General features: G+C 30.2%; 2 protein-coding genes across 2 annotated transcripts in view; one reads left to right on the top strand and one right to left on the bottom strand.

The window, feature by feature from the left end:
• Positions 1-775: 775 nt before the first annotated feature.
• Positions 776-14,176, bottom strand: LOC124361830 (protein AATF-like). The gene is made up of 8 exons (XM_046815826.1): positions 13,935-14,176; positions 12,420-12,624; positions 8,871-9,127; positions 6,465-6,649; positions 5,615-5,661; positions 3,565-3,934; positions 2,959-3,071; positions 776-983 (listed from the first exon to the last, which is right to left on the bottom strand). The coding sequence occupies exons 1-8, from the start codon at positions 14,020-14,022 to the stop codon at positions 788-790; spliced, it is 1,461 nt and encodes a 486-aa protein (XP_046671782.1). The 5' UTR covers positions 14,023-14,176; the 3' UTR covers positions 776-787.
• A 1,295-nt stretch (positions 14,177-15,471) lies between these two features.
• Positions 15,472-16,776, top strand: part of LOC124361829 (ralBP1-associated Eps domain-containing protein 1) — a 52,153-nt gene continuing 50,848 nt past the window's right edge. Inside the window, exon 1 of the mRNA XM_046815825.1 lies at positions 15,472-15,574. The gene's annotated coding sequence lies outside the window, so the exon portion shown is untranslated. The remainder of the gene's footprint in view (positions 15,575-16,776) is intronic.

The following is a 16,776-nucleotide window of genomic DNA, read 5'->3' as shown; positions in this document are numbered from 1 at the left end:
ACTGAAACCTGTAGACCAGATGATTAATAACACAATAATGTTTTCTCATAGGCTAGTGACCTTTGTCTCTTTAAACCTTCCTGCTGACTGGAAAACACCAAGTACAGATTCATAAGTAATCAGAGAAAGTGACTCATAAGTTTTATTCATTGTAATAAAAACTGGTAAATTTGTACTAATGAAACCAGCTTAAAAATAAATTGTTTATTTTATTTTAATTGAACATTTAAAAAATGCTAAAAAATTAGTGTAACACATTTTGTGGCAAGAACCATGTTAAAATTACATTGTTGAACATCAGTAAATTTTCAATACTAAAAATGCTCTATTTTCTGATAGAATAATTCCTTTGAGATGCGGTTTTGTGGCATTCAATTCAGTAAGCTATTACCTTTAAAATTATGTATCACAAGGTATAAGGCTTTCCATTAAGAATATTCACGATACCCTCGGCAGGACGTCCCCCGTTGGTGTGACATAACAAAACATTGTTCCAAAAAGTAGATGCCCAATCTCTGTCACGATTGTAAGAGGTTTCAAATTTATATTTAAATTATTAAAGGATATATTTGGGTGTTTCCAGACATAATATACACCCTGTAATATTAGAGAATATTATTATTTTTCTAAGACGTTTTGGGGAACCCTCTCGAATATGCCACTGATTTAATTATAATTAAATTACAACTAAAAGATGTATAAATAAATACCTAAGGTTAAAACTTTAAAATATAGCCAAATAAGAAAAAGTAGGTATGAAATAAAACACAGTATGTACTTATTTATACTACATTTTAATCTTTCCAAATAGTGAATTGTACAATTCAGTTTCTGCTTCTTCACTCCAAGTATTGTATGGGTTTGGTGCCATGAAGTTGACCAATTTAGGTATAACAACATATCTAATCTTTCTTCCTTTTGTAGATTTTGTATCAATATCTTTCTTCATTTTACTCCTAAGCTTGTGCAATTCAATCAACTGCCTAAAAAAGAAGAAACAAATTATTAACATTCAGTTTTTTTAAATACAATTAAGAATACAATAAAGTTAGCACTGCTTTAAATGCTTGGATGGCAAAATATATCTAGATATTTCTAAGCAATCTCTACACCACTTACAATCTATAGTTGGCTTTACTCACAACAGTTATAAAACTTATTAAAATTATCACATTCACTAGACTCATGGAGTATTTAAGAGAGAACCAGTTACTTACAGAAAAGCAACATGGTTCCATCTCTAGGAAATCTACAATCCCTCCAGCATTGGACTTTATTGAATTTAACTGATGGCATAGAAATTGGCAATACCATTACCAGTTTATAACTTGACCTCAAAAAAGCCTTTGAATCCCTTGGACACAAACGCATATTGACTAAACTTCATGGACAAACAGCACTCAGGTGGTTCAGTAGTTACCACAAAGGACGAAGTCAAATAGTGTAACTAAAGGAAATAACACACAAACACACAAGTCAGTCAAGTCTCTACTATTAGAAGGGTTTAGCCCTTGGACCAGTTTTGTTCAACTATAAGAATAATGTGAAATGTTTATGTATTTAAATACAATTAACAAAAATTTAACATTTTTTTAATTAAAAAGAATTAAAAATTAACACATATTGCTTTAGATGTTGCTCAAGAATATACAGTAAAAACAACCTTGTTCTCAATGATAAAAAACAAAATGTCACTGGGTATTAACCCTACCCACGCGGCAAACGGATATATCCGTTAGGCCGAATTTTGACCGAAACGCGGTAAACGGATATATTCTTCAAAGTCTATTTTGTGCTATTTAATAAATTTTAGTTACCGTGGAATCCACTAGAGTTCAAGGGAGTGTTTAATACTTGTTCCGAAAAGCAGATGTTACAGTTTGAACCTTCGCAGTGGTGGTGGGAGGGCGTGGCTTTGTCCCTCGTGGCGTGATTTAGCCTCAGTCAGCGGTGAACCATTATGCGGTAAACGGATATATCCCGGCACGGCATATTTTAGTATTTAACACTGTTTTGCCATATTTCCTTATTTACTGTTCATGTTCCTGTTGTATTTAGCATTATATTATCTTTTTATTTTGTTAATACTTTATTTGTTGTGTCATTAGTAAGACCTATTTACATTCGGAAACCATCCTTAGGTTTTTTCTAAACAAAGGCAGTAAGATACCAATAAGCCAGATGAAGCAGAAAATTATTCACTACCAGTGCATAGAAGTATTATTTTAAAAAATGTTTGGTGTGATGAAAATTTTAAACAAACTGCCAGAACAACTAAAGGTGAGCTTCATGAAGAAGATACTACAGTGTTAGCAGCAAAACCATGCTTTATACACACCGGACAAGTCCTTTTCATAGAATGATGAATTGATTTTTTTTTTCAATTATTCTAACAACTGTATGACACAACATATGTTAAAGTTTTTTTGCTTATATACATTATGATTATGCAACCAAGAACAAATTTCTGGAGCCTCTTATTCATCAAAATGAAAATATCTTCCTTATTCACTACATATTGATTAATTACGTGACTAAGCATGTTGTCTTAACTAGATCTTTGTTTTAATAAAAAAGAAATAACAAAAATAAGAAGCACTTTCACTTTACAGGAACAAGAACTGCTGTCCTTCACTCAGCACTTCAAACAAGGAGAATAATAAAGGAAGAGCACTTCCACGAGAAGTGTTCTAGTAATGAGAAAATTAATGCAATTTTAAATCAAAGTAAGAAACTTCTAATTATTTTTATTTTAATTTTTTTGAAGTATTTTTGGTTGGAGCATGTGACAGGTCTAAAACAGACTCACAAAAATAAAATTCATTACAATTAATCAGTTTAAAAAAATGTAAAGAATATTATTAACAAAAATTTAAGAAGTATTCCAGCTTTTCATCAAGCATACCTTGACTGTAACTTCTTATAATACCTTTATTTATTAGTGCTAAAAGTTCTTACCTGTCCGTGTGGGAGGAATTAGCAACATCCATAGACTTTCTTTCAATATAGTCTCTCAAAAGCTTGTGATAAAAATCTGTATCATCAAATATTTCTGGATCTAGAGTTGTGTCCTAAAAACAAAAAGATAACTTTTATATTGCTACATAAAAACGGACTTTCTTATAAGTAGAATTTTATTTAAACCCACCTCATTATATATTTATACAATAGAGATGTGCCATCAATTGTGATCTGTCAAACGAATTTGACATTCAAGTACAATACTAATTTTGTTAGGTAGCCTCATAGACAGGATCGAGCAAAAACATTACAGGTAAGCGTTACCAAGACATTAAACTGCAGCTATCTGTAAAATGAATATGTCATACTTTTTTCTAGAATATACAACTTTTGTCTTGAGTTCAATCAATTCTGTAAAGCTGGCAGTGATTGATTTTGTTGTTTTTTGTTTAAAATCTTTTCAACGAATTTGAAACAGTTGTTTGCTTTATAATTTCAAGATAGCCACAGTCTGAAAAAAAACTAGGGTGTTGGGAATTCAAGAAGATTTTAATTTTCAATTAGTTTGGAAATATTACGTAAAGAGGAAATGTTTCCGATTACCTGCAACTCCTGGAGTGATTCCTTTTGATTCTTCGTATTGCCACCCTGATTATCACTTCTCCTTACTCTAGTTCTATTCACTAGTCTAATTTTGTCTGACATAATTTGCTCAATTTGTTTTAGTGTAGATTGATCAAAAGCAGAAAAATTTGAATTTGCCATTTTCCCAGTAGAAACTTTAGTCTTGTCATTCCACCTTTGAATGCAAGCATTTCGAAAAGGGATGAAATTGGAATGATCATTTTGTATTGAAGATGAGTAATCACTTAATTTTCTCTTTTTTCTTGGAGGCTGATCGTCTTCCTCCTTTTCTTGATCATCATCATCTTCAATTTCAGATTCATCTGATGGTATTTCTTCATTTAACTCTCTGAAATCAATACAGTACATGAGGTTCTATTATATAGTAAAACATATTTGTGTAATTAAACATCATCTAAAAATGCAAATATGGGTTATTTTCTAAAAAGTTATTGAATATCAAACTACTATTGATTTTTACTTGCCATTTACTTAAACAATGTGATACAATAGACATATTTTAACAAATGAGACTCTAGTATTATTTAATAATATTGCGTTAGCAAGTCTTCAAAAGAAAGATCCAAATAATTTGTAAAAATTCTCTTGAATTTTGCAGTTGTAAATTTAAATTTAAATTATATCTGAAACCGTTATTCGTAGCCAAGTCAACAAATGTAAAATGTTTAAAGTATTTCCCAGCGAGCTGAATATTTCCCAGTTGATAGTTTGTTCTAAGATTTACGATTTTCCAAAAGTTCCCGACTTTCATCCTCCTTGTGCTTCCTTCCCCCATCTCCTTTGCTCCTCTGACCATCAATTTCCACGCTTTCAAAAAATTATCTGCAACTCTGACAGTTAAAGGGCAAACTCTACAGTTTTAAATTTTGTTTTGCTACAAAAGTGTATGATGTCTTTCTGACATTTGGTCAATTTCAATATTTATTAACTGGACTACCCAGTTTACTTCAGCCACTAGACTAATTCTTTAAAATTTGGTTTGTTCCATGAAGTAGTCTAAAAAATGTATATGAAGGACTAAACTTTTAGCTTTTCAACCAAAATGAATATGAATTTAATTTTTATACTGAAAACCTAACCTTTGGCCTATGTTTATTTCTTTCTTTTGGTAGTATATGTAGTTAATGGTGTTGCCACAGAAAGGAAATAAATAAACACATTTGTGCAAAAATCTTGTGATAACAGATAGTAGTTATGCAAACTTCTCACACAACTCCTCTTTTTTAAACATAAATAATTCTTATGCAGACAAACTCTAAGCCTACTACAACATGTACATGCTATAAATAATAAATGGTGGGAAATCAACCAAAATCATTATTCTGAAAAAGACATTTTTTGTAACCCTTTTGTTTTTGTGTAAATGTTTTTATGCTTTAAGCTTTTTGCTAAAAAAACATAAAATAACAGATAAATAGAATCATAATCATAAATTACATATAACAATTAGCCTGTGTTGTTAAATTTCACCAAAACCAGACAATCCAAATGAACTGTATACTATTTAATTCCACTTTATCCCAAAAATATAATTCAATCCTTAAATCATCTGAACAAGTATTTTTGGTGAGATTTCCCATTTTGTTGAGTGGTATATATATAAATAATTAAAATTTAATAGTACATTTTATAGAGATTCCTTTGTGTAATGCTTGTTTTTAACCTAAAACTCAGGTAAAACATTAAAATAATTTATTTTTCAAAAATAAACCCATTACATCCACATTCCAAATTTGGTTCAATTCAATCCATTAACCTGATCATGCCCAATGCTTACACACATAGGAACATACATTTCACAAAACCAAATTTTGTACTTATCAAACAAAGTAAAACGAACATCTAGATAATTAAAAATTTTATTTTAACTTATGACATGTCCACTTCAAAATGGTTTATAAATTACCATTATTTTCTCTGATACAATATAGTTAAAATAGAGAATATCCCATCTTAAGCCAAATTACCTAACTATAAAAGTTTTTAGTACCAATAAAAAACTACTTACTGTTTTTTGCTACTCCCAAATTCAGGACATTGCTTCATTAGTTCTTTCTAAAAAGTAACAAAAAATAAACATTAAAAAGCTGCAGAAAATGTAATTATAACACATATAATAATAATAACTAAGAAATACTTTGAATACTTTCTAAAGCACAAAAGAATCCATTAATAACACAAAATTAGTATAAATTTTAAACATATCTTTAAATACTATAAAATAAGAACTAACTAACTTTGTTGATTTAAAAGTATAAAACGTTATGTTTTAAGCGTATCATACAATCTTTGTTGCTTATATAATATGTATGAACTACCCACAGATATATCCACAATCTTGTAGGCTTTACAAGGGTGTGATCACTTCTGGTTTGAGTGAGTTATATTTCTGTCTCCAATATTTTATTCATAGTTGATTTTGCCTTGTTTTCCGTTGAAGAAATGTATTATTTACAATAGTTGTGTTGTGTTGAAAATATAGAAAATAATATTGGGTATTTCTATTTCTTATTAGGAATTTAATATTTTAGAGGATGTGATGTAAATAATGCTATTAAAAGTTTTATTAATAAAACTTAAAATACTAATTAAAAGTACTATCTCAACATATGTTATTTTATTTTAATTGTTTTTAACATCGTTTTCCAGTTATAAACCAACAGTATCTTACCAACCGTAATTGTGTTAACAATTTTATTAAAATATTCATCACAGCATTTTTCTTTTTTTTTCATTAATTTTGAAATAGCCCCTAACTCTGACCCCCTCTCAGGTTATGTCCCTAAACCTGTAACAGGACATTATTGTTCAAGCTTTCTTCAATTAGGGGTTCTCTGAATAATTCATGTTTCACTCACCTGTAAATCCACTAGTTTACCAAGCAAGTTCAATAAATTCTTTTTACATTTATTAATCTTTGACTGATTTTCTGCGTCTAATTGGAATTTTGTTTTCGTTAGATTTTCTCCTTGTGGTAAGTTATTACAGGCCACGAGAGCTTGTTGTAATTTTATTTTCCCTTCCAGCAGATTTTCCCAGATACCTGAAAAAGTTTCATGGTTTCTATTAGTAATACAACAACAAGCAGACATATGATATTTTCAAAAACAAAAATTGTAATAAAACCATATTATTAAAAATAAAAACTATTTCATTATTTTCCAGTACTTATTGAGTTCTATACTCTGCTACATAGTACTTTAGAAAATGGACCTATCTGTACACAGAAAATATATAATCAAGACAACACTATTAACAACGCAATCTGATAGGCAAACCTAAGAACTACGATTGGCAGGACATTGGAAAACATTAACAAATTGTGTTGACTGGTCTAGTTATTCAGCTCATTGAGTCACCTCGGTTTAGTTGTCTTTGTATCTGTGGTTTATTCATTCCTATGATAAATTAGTTATAATTTATAATTATTACACATTACAGGGAATGAATTAGATTATCTTTAAAGTTTTATGTTACACACCGTGTCAAAACATTACTAACACAATCACATATTTCGGCCATAAGAACAATGTCAGCCATAATACAAGGTGTCTTGTTTAAAAAATATAATTAGTATGCATTCAAACGCTTTTTAGTTTTAGTGTATACTTTTTAAATATTCAAACAAAGTATAAAAATGTTAAGATTTTTTCCAGAATAACCAATAAAAATACTACAAAAATAAAAAGCATTTGGATGTAGTATATTAATCATGTCTTTAAAATGAGACAACTCACATAATTCTACAACTAAACATTAAGTCATCAAATTATTTGAAGTTTAACATTTTTCTTATGATGCTAAAATCAAGATACCAGTTACAACCTCATGGGATTCAATTATTAGCTTTTTGTTCTTTAAAACCTTAAATGTACAGTAAATGATTAAAAAGTGTAAAAAATATAGTTACTATACCAATTTTCTTTGTTAACTTTTTAACAGTTTCCTTTTTGTATCCTTAACTATTTTGTTTCACTGATTCTTTTTTTCCGTTCTTTCCAGAGACAGATTTGTAGAGTTGAGGTATATACATTTTTTATACAATAATTGTAGTGTTTTTTATATTTTTTATATATTGTCCACTAAGTTAGTTTCACTATCAGTGTCTGTGTCATCCTTACGTAAACAAAGCCAATCATCTATTTGTGTGTCATATATTTCCATGGTACAATAAACAATAGAAATAAAACCATAACATACTCCAGGACATGTGACATGCGACAACAAGCAGTAGCTCCGTGTACTGTGCAAGTACAGCTAACTCATCAAGGTGCAAACACTCATGACAGAGGACCAAGTAAGTGCTGACATCTAGTAGAAAACACCAGAACTACTTGTGCAACATGAGGTTGTCATAGAAATGCTTCTTGTGCAATATTACAGCAGACAACAGAATAAAACAGGAAAAATATAGCAACGCATAATGTTACATCAGTAGCATCCTTTTACGAAATGGCTATGAACGTAATATTACATCAAAAACCGTTACAGGGTTAATATTTAAGTTTAATAATTGAGTATTTTATTGCTGAAAATCTCTTGTAGCTACATCATATGTACGTACATGAGAAACTGTCTCGCCATTAACTAAGGCTAACTGATCAAGGTGATCATAAATAGCAGTGTACATCACAGATATTGACACATTTGGAATATAGTAGTAATAGTAATGGTATACTACAATTAAACAGAATATCTTGTAACTCAATTCATTGTTATTAGTTTTAAAATATTTTATTGCTAAATTCCTGTGAAATGTTATTTTTTAATGTTTTTGTATAATAACATTAGAAATTAAATTGTTAAGCAGTTATTGCCAACTTGTTAAATCATAACTCCTTGTGTCATTGATTATAAATTAAAGCTTGATATTCTCTTCATCATGAGAATAAATTCGAAAATTAATTCCTCTTAATATATTTAGAAAATTATGACCATTACACTTACTCATTATTTATTTTCAACCTACTACGGCTTAAACTGAAAATTTAATTATAATATTAGCATAAAATTGTAACATTTAGTATATATACAATAGTTGTATAATAGTGAAGCTTGGCTATACAAAATCTATTTTTGGCAATACATTGATTGATTACCTTTATCTTCTCATTACAAATTCTAAGTTGCTTAGAAACCTTCAAACCTTCACTTCTTGAAAACGGTATAACATTTTTTTAAATTTTAATTGAAAATAATGTAACAACCATTAATAGAAGTATGATATTAATTCTATAACAGCAATGTACAACAATCATACTTACAAAGTTGATTTTTTATTGCAAATCCCTTTTTAATATCATTAGAAACATTTTTTATTTTAGTAGAATAAATATTATAGTTCTGAAAGTTATCTTCTTTGTTTTTAGGCCTCTTAGTTTTACTGAAATCTTCACCCTCTTCCGATTCATTTTCTCCATCTTCTTCCAATTCATTTTCTCCATCTTCTCCCGATTCATTTTCTTCTTCTTCATCCAACTCATTTTCTCCATCTTCTTCCGATTCATTTTCTCCATCCGAACTATAACCATGGAAAAATAAGTATAACTACATCATTAATCTTAAAGAATTTAAAACTGTTTCTTTTAATATAAGTAAAAACATTTTTTGTGTAATTTGAAAAGAATTTTTAGGCTGACCGAGCGGTACAGCTGAGTGGAGCGGCTGGTAAAAGTGAGTTGTGCCATAATATATTGTAACATAAAAATAGTACAGTATCCTACACGATTACATGTTAAATGGCAGTAGGACTCTACCGGCACTCCTCAGAACCTTAGTATGATAGAAAGCCTTAGAAAGCTGTTCATTTTCAAACAAATTGTCCTTGATTGACAGGTATAGATTATGTATCTGTTAATGTAAAGAAAGAACAGAAACTCGAGAAAGCAGAAAGAGATAATTCTATATTAAATTGCTGCTTAAGGAACAATCAATTATGATAGATGCCTCCGATCTGGTGACCTACATTCTAAGACAAAGTCGAGTTTTGAGCCTCAATTAGAGACTGCGCACATTCAATTTCTGCCTAGACAAAAATTTAATTTAATTTTTTATACTTCACAAACTCTCTTTTTTTTACTATTTTTAATACATTTTTTTCACAGTTGTATAGTATTTGGGGTATGAACAAATTAAGGCTACAGAACAGTGAAAAATGTCCTGTGGAAATTAGTATTTTTTTTTTTTTTTTTTTATAAATATTCTGCTCTAATTTCACCACATTAAGTGATTAATTAAGACGCTTGAAATAATACAGAAAGCGATCCCAAAAGGGAGCAAAAGGGAATTCCTAAAGCAATGAGTTTTTAATGTGTAAGGGTCTCACTTTTCAGCACTGATGGCATTACTTTGAGCGCTAATAAAATACAGGGAGCTTCCAGAAAACCTGTTATAGTTATTACTTTTGTGAACTTGGAGAAAGATTTGTCTAGTCACGCATTATTGAAATTATTGCAAGAACAGAAGCCCTCCAGATAAAAAAAAATTCTTTAGGGAGTATTCCAAACATCCTAGGTCTAACAAATCTTAAGTTACTAACCTGGAACCAAGCCCTTACAGTGAGTTTTATAAATTAAATAATCTGCATAATTTTTTAATATAAACAGTCAGTCTTTGAATCTGTGTCCATTTATTTCAGATTTTATATAACGTGTGATTTATTTCTTCATGTTTAATTTTTGTTGTTAAGTTATGTTGACATTTTATGTGTTTTTCATGATTAAAAGAATTTCAGTTACTTTCCATTTACTATTCTCACTGCTCAGTTTACATGCGTAACTTTGTCTGACTTTGATACACATGTAAGGTAAAATGTAAACCAATAGCCAGCCATGTTACCACGAACAAAATACATTGTGATCATATATTTCAAAGTATATTAAAAAAAATAACTGTTATACCTTAACAATGGCACTCTTTCTGATCCAAGAGGCTTATGTGTTTTTCATGATTAAAAGAATTTCAGTTACTTTCCATTTACTATTCTCACTGCTCAGTTTACATGCGTAACTTTGTCTGACTTTGATACACATGTAAGGTAAAATGTAAACCAATAGCCAGCCATGTTACCACGAACAAAATACATTGTGATCATATATTTCAAAGTATATTAAAAAAAATAACTGTTATACCTTAACAATGGCACTCTTTCTGATCCAAGAGGCTTATGTGTTTTTCATGATTAAAAGAATTTCAGTTACTTTCCATTTACTATTCTCACTGCTCAGTTTACATGCGTAACTTTGTCTGACTTTGATACACATGTAAGGTAAAATGTAAACCAATAGCCAGCCATGTTACCACGAACAAAATACATTGTGATCATATATTTCAAAGTATATTAAAAAAAATAACTGTTATACCTTAACAATGGCACTCTTTCTGATCCCAGAGGCTTTCCGCTTTAACTTCATGTCTCATAAAAGAATATTGTGTACTGATATTATTCAACAAATGCAAATCAATAAATTGGAATGAATAAACTAGCAATAGTTGCACAGAAAGAGGATTCTGTAAGAAAATATAGAAAATCGGTTAAATATAGAATATGGAAAATATGGAAATGTTTGGTTAGAAATTGATGCTATACTATCTAGTTTTCCAAGATGTATTGTATATGTTGACCATTTTAGGATGTTATTGGTTAAGACATTATACTATATAAAATTAGCTTACACAGAATCATTATCAAAAATATCTGAAATAGTAGAATATCAACACAAGTGTTCACCAGTTATCTAAACTAAGAAAGAAAGGTTGCTTGATGGCAATTTTTCTAGAGCAAGTATCTCTTTTCTTCATGTAAAAAACGTTCAAACACAGTCATCAAGCAGTATCGTAGTAAAGATACTAGTAATGACTGAAGATGAGTAAAGGGTGCGAAGAATGACTCTAGAGGTTCAATGCTTTAAACATGTGAGACTTCTGGATGCAAGATTTCCTGTGTAGGCAATTTTCTCATGCTTATTATTTTATTACTTTTAATTCTCCTTCAACAGAAAATAAATTTATTTTCCTGTTATCAAAGAAATTATGTGATTAGTTGTAATAACAAATGTTTCTCAAAATACAAACTAATTTCTATATAATACTATAATTATAAAAAACTTAATACAAGTACTGTATAATCTTACATTTGTGGCAGATCGAATGTTAAGAAATTATTGCATGAAAATTTTTAAGCAACAAATTTTTTTATAGTTAAAAAGAAAAAGCATCTTAAGTCTTAATAAAAACACGAAAAATGGAACTTGAATTTAACAACTTGAACATGCAATATGATTGTATCACAGTTTAAAATTTTATTCTCAAAGAATGTTGCCTAACTGGAAGCAGAGAACAAATTTAATTATTTTTAAAATAAAGTGAACATAGGACATCAAAATTACGAGAAGAAATATGTGATAAAAGATAAAACGAGCTCCAAAACTGCTAATATTGTTAATCACAAAAATATAGAATACTAAAAATTTGGGAAAATGTTTTGGGTGCATTTACTCTCATATTAAACACAAATTCAAAAATAAATAAATAATAAATCTGTATGTAAAATCCTACAAGTAGTATTTACCAACAGAGTTTCCTTGCTGGGGAAAAAATATGTATCCTCTCTTTGTCTCTACCCTTACAAACATTCATAGAATAAAAAAAGAAGAATGTTTTAAAGCTTATAGCTTTAATAACATATTAGAATTTTTTAACAAATATTTCAACATTTAATTTGGTGCTTGCTTTTTTTATCTACCCATTTAAAATAAAATAATTAAGTTACAGATGTTGTATCTTATAAAATTTACCCTGTTCAAATACCTCACCTTTTATCATGAACGTCAATGTCAATCAATTCCTCATCTGAAGAATCAGGTAAAGAGTACGTCTTCTTCCTTGTCGTTTTCTTTCCTCCATAGACATTGTCAGGAAGCTTTAATGTGTCTGTAGATTTTCTAAGTTTACTCGGTCTGATATCATCAAAATCTTGTTCTTCTCCGGATAAATTATTAGTGTCATCATTATTGGAACCTAAAAAACAATTAAAATCTTGAACTAGCATTCAGTACCACTACCATACATGGTAATACCAACATTATATTTTGCATCAAAATAAATACAGTTTAAATGATTATGGTAAATGTTGTATTAATTATTGAAAAAGGATTAATAAATAATATACCTCAATATAGAGTTGGTTGGTGTTCTTGGATGCCCTGATAAGATTCAATATTAGCATATTTATAATGTTATTTACATTAAGTTATTTTTTTAATTTCTAAGTACTGTCTCGAATTATAAAGTTTACTAGAGCTAAAATAACTTGCTTCAGTGTAGGAAAAATTTATTTTATGTTCCTTAACCCTCTAAGTGGCGGTAATATGTTGCTGGAATGGCGGGCTATTTTTCAGTCAAGCAGGACTATCTTATAATTTTAAAATAAAATACAAATTCTAATATGAGCAATAACCATAGCGTAGCATAGGGGTAAGGCTCCAGTTCTCTAACAGGGGGGTCACGGTTTCAATTAAGTACCCTGAAAGGTCAATGAATATTTGTGGTACTTTGGTATTATCCAGAGGTCACTCTGTCCCCATTAACTACTTATTATCATGCGATATAAGTAGGTTTAGAATAGGTTATCACAAATATGTGGCTAGTACCAATGTTAAAGTTGACCCTTACTAGCATTCATGTGATCTGAGCTTGAATTTTGGTATAGCCCACACTGATGGGCAGGGACATTTACGATCGGTACTTTCCCGCCCTCAGATCACAGTCAGATCCTTCAACATGATCTGACATTGGAAAAGTTGGAAATCTGGGGGAAGCACCAATCGGACATGCCCCTGGCCATCAGTGTGGGCTTCAAAGCCCCACACTACTTGTGAAAAGAAAAAAAGATCCCTAGTGATGGTTCCTAAATTCAAGCTTAGTTTATGTGAGCGCTCATAAATGTTAACTTTTTCTATTTATAATAAGTGCCCATATATATATTTACGTAATAAGAATAGTAGGCTAGATGAGAGAGTGGCCTCCGGATATTACTACATTCTTATTATTACATATTTAGAAGTGGGTTTGGGCCGTTCTCCTGTAAAAACTTTGGTACCTATGCTCAATAGAATGGTTTAGAAAAAACCCCCTTCAAAATGAAAAAAAGAAATGTTTGTGATCTAGTGAATTCTGTGTTTTTTAAGACACACAGAAGTGGTGAATAATACCTAAGTTCAATCTACTCTTTCATATTCAGCAAGTGGTTAATTCATTTGAATGGTTTCTAATTAAATATTATGGCAAGTTATAAGTAATAATTTTAAGTTAAGACAAGTAGAACTAACCTGTTAACAACACGTTGTCTTCATCTGACTCGTAGTTTATTTCAGAAAGTCGAGATGTTAATTCTGCTAAAGTTTTTTTAACATCCATATTAAACCACCATTAAATTTAACTTACTTATTAATAGTCTTATTAGTCCTACACTACGGAAACAAATGTAAACAAATAACAACCCATAACCTTATACATCACTGTTGCTAGTGTTGCTGTTTGCTACGCTAAGGATAGTCGTAACGTAACGAGAAATTACTCGACACAACAGCCAACACAACAACGCAAACACAACAAATAGCTCACTCCACGCTCCACGTTACGTCTGCTAACTTCATTCCAAGAGGACCGGTCGATCAAAAACAATATGTGATTTTCCTCGCTTAATTTGTTGAAATTCGGAACACGTATAGCAGAACGAACGGCAGATCAGTCCAGTCGAGTAACCGCCTTGTTTGTATACTTTATTCGTATAATGAAGGGTAGAAGCTTTGCTTTAGTAATAATGACACTAAAAAAGCTAGCCCTTGCTAGGAGCTGGGATATGAATAACCACGCTTTTCGGAAACCAGGTGCTTAAAATACTGATTGAATAAAGAGACAAGTCTTAGTTCAAAGGCTAGAAACTATGTCAATTCCTGGGAATGCCAACTTTTAGTAATGGTATGTTTTACACTAGCCATGATAGAGTTTATGCAAGTTCATCAAAACCAAAAAAAGTAAGGTGCTCAACGATAGATAGGGAAGTAACATATGAAAATGTTATACCCATAGTAACTGGTCAATATAAAATGTCATTTAATTCATTACATGGTATTTTTTTTTCAAACACGTATTAGTTATTAGACTGGGAAACACTATATCAATGTAAAAGGAAATTCTTCAAGAATAACAGACAGTTAAGAACAAAAATGCATTTTTTTAATTTTTCGACTTAGACTCCACTTACACTGTTCATTGAAACCAATTAAAAAAGGATATTTTTAAAAACGGAGTGAAAGTAGGTAAATTCGGTATGAACCGTAACAGGTTATACTTAAAAAATTATATAAAATATCCAGTGTCATTGAAAATTCTTAGGTGAAAATGTGCCTTAGAGATAGATAGAAAACATAGAAAACACCCGAAAGTGATTTTTGTACATATAATCTTTAATCTCTTATAGCTCTGTTATATCATATCTAGTTATTAAGGAAATAAAATTGTTTTATATATTTATTTATATTTTATGTATACACACACACACACACACACACACACACACACACACACACACACACACACACACACACACACACACACACACAATATAATAATAGTAAACTTAATGTTATTTCATTAATAACTAGATATGGTATAATAGAGGTATAAGAGATTAAGATTAAAGATTATTATAGAATTATTTTCTCCAAATAACGTTGTTTTGAGAAAATGTTTGAATTTCCACCTACGATTTCTTGTTTTTGACATTGGATTTTTGCTCACTATTCCAGCAATTTAAAAAGAAAAAGTTGGCAACTACGATTGGCTATACTGCAATAACCAATTCATACAGATTCTGAAAAAATCTAATTGAAATTTTGATTTGCTCTGTTCTGTATGAGTGTTTGATTTATTATTATAAATGAGGTATTGCTCTGGATTTTAAAAGGTTTGTTATTTATTTTGTTCTTATTGCACGTTTACATTATAATGGAAAATTTAGTTTTGGTAAGAAAAGTTGTATGATTTTCCACTTCATATGCATACACAAAATAGGAATGAGGTGCAGATATAATTTGTCTTAAGTTAGGTTATGATTCTCATCAAGGAAAATTCCAGACGTTAATTCCCATTGTTAAAACATTGTGGTTTAACATATCTTATAAGGTGTATAATTTAATTTCTTTTGTCACTGTACCTTTCAGTTTAACCCAAAAGATTTTTATTTGAGCTAATAGTGTATAGCCTAACATGAAAAGTCAAACAATAAAAGTGTATGTCAGAAGTTTACTTCCCTCTAATTTTATGTTCTTTAACTATTTCAGTGCCTAGGATGGCTGGTTCTCCTATGTTGTACTATTAAAAAAATAAACTTTATAACGAGCTTCTACTACTAGTATCAGATGTGGTAATAGAAGTGTTGGTATCAGTGAAATTAATGGTCTTAGGTTACAGTATCAAATATAATTTTAATATTATGAAACATATTATGCTTGTTCTTCTGGTAAGTGTGAAATTAACAGCCGGAGTGGCAACAGACGAGTTTTGTGTTTAATCTGTTGCTATCGTTCCAAACAAAACAATATAAGGTTTCAAGGTATGGAAATTACTAGTAAAACATTAAAAATGGAACTACTTTTCTCACACAGAATAATGTTTGGTATCAATTTACAAAATCGTGACCATGGAAAGGTATGTTAATTTTTTTTTCCTGAAAACTACAATTTTTCCTGAAAACAATAGTGAAGAAAAAATTCGTCGGCAACGAAAATCAAAGGAGTTACAATTTTTTGAAATCCTCTGAAAACTCTGTTTTTGACAGTACCTCTGGCAATTTTACTGAAATGATGACGTTAATCCTGTCAACGATGCCTGCCCGCTGCGCAGTGCTTCGCACTGCTTGCTCTTTTAGAAAAAAAATTAACTCGAGCTTGCAAAAGTCGAATCCCAGATCACGTGATGCCCCTGATCCTTAACCCTCCAAGTGTTGTTCGACAAAATTTTGTCGGTTATTTACCATCCTTAATGCAATAATGGCCGAAAGGCATCAATATAATACAATGATATACTTTCCCCCCAGTTTATATGCACCTGTGATAATAATACTTGGCTATAAATGCCCAACCCATGAAAAAAAAGTCCATTTTTCAT

This window comes from Homalodisca vitripennis, chromosome 5, assembly GCF_021130785.1.
Source record: "Homalodisca vitripennis isolate AUS2020 chromosome 5, UT_GWSS_2.1, whole genome shotgun sequence".
Classification (NCBI taxonomy): domain Eukaryota; kingdom Metazoa; phylum Arthropoda; class Insecta; order Hemiptera; family Cicadellidae; genus Homalodisca; species Homalodisca vitripennis.
The sequence above is the reverse complement of the archived record's forward strand: the minus strand, read 5'-3'. Positions and strand labels throughout refer to the sequence as shown.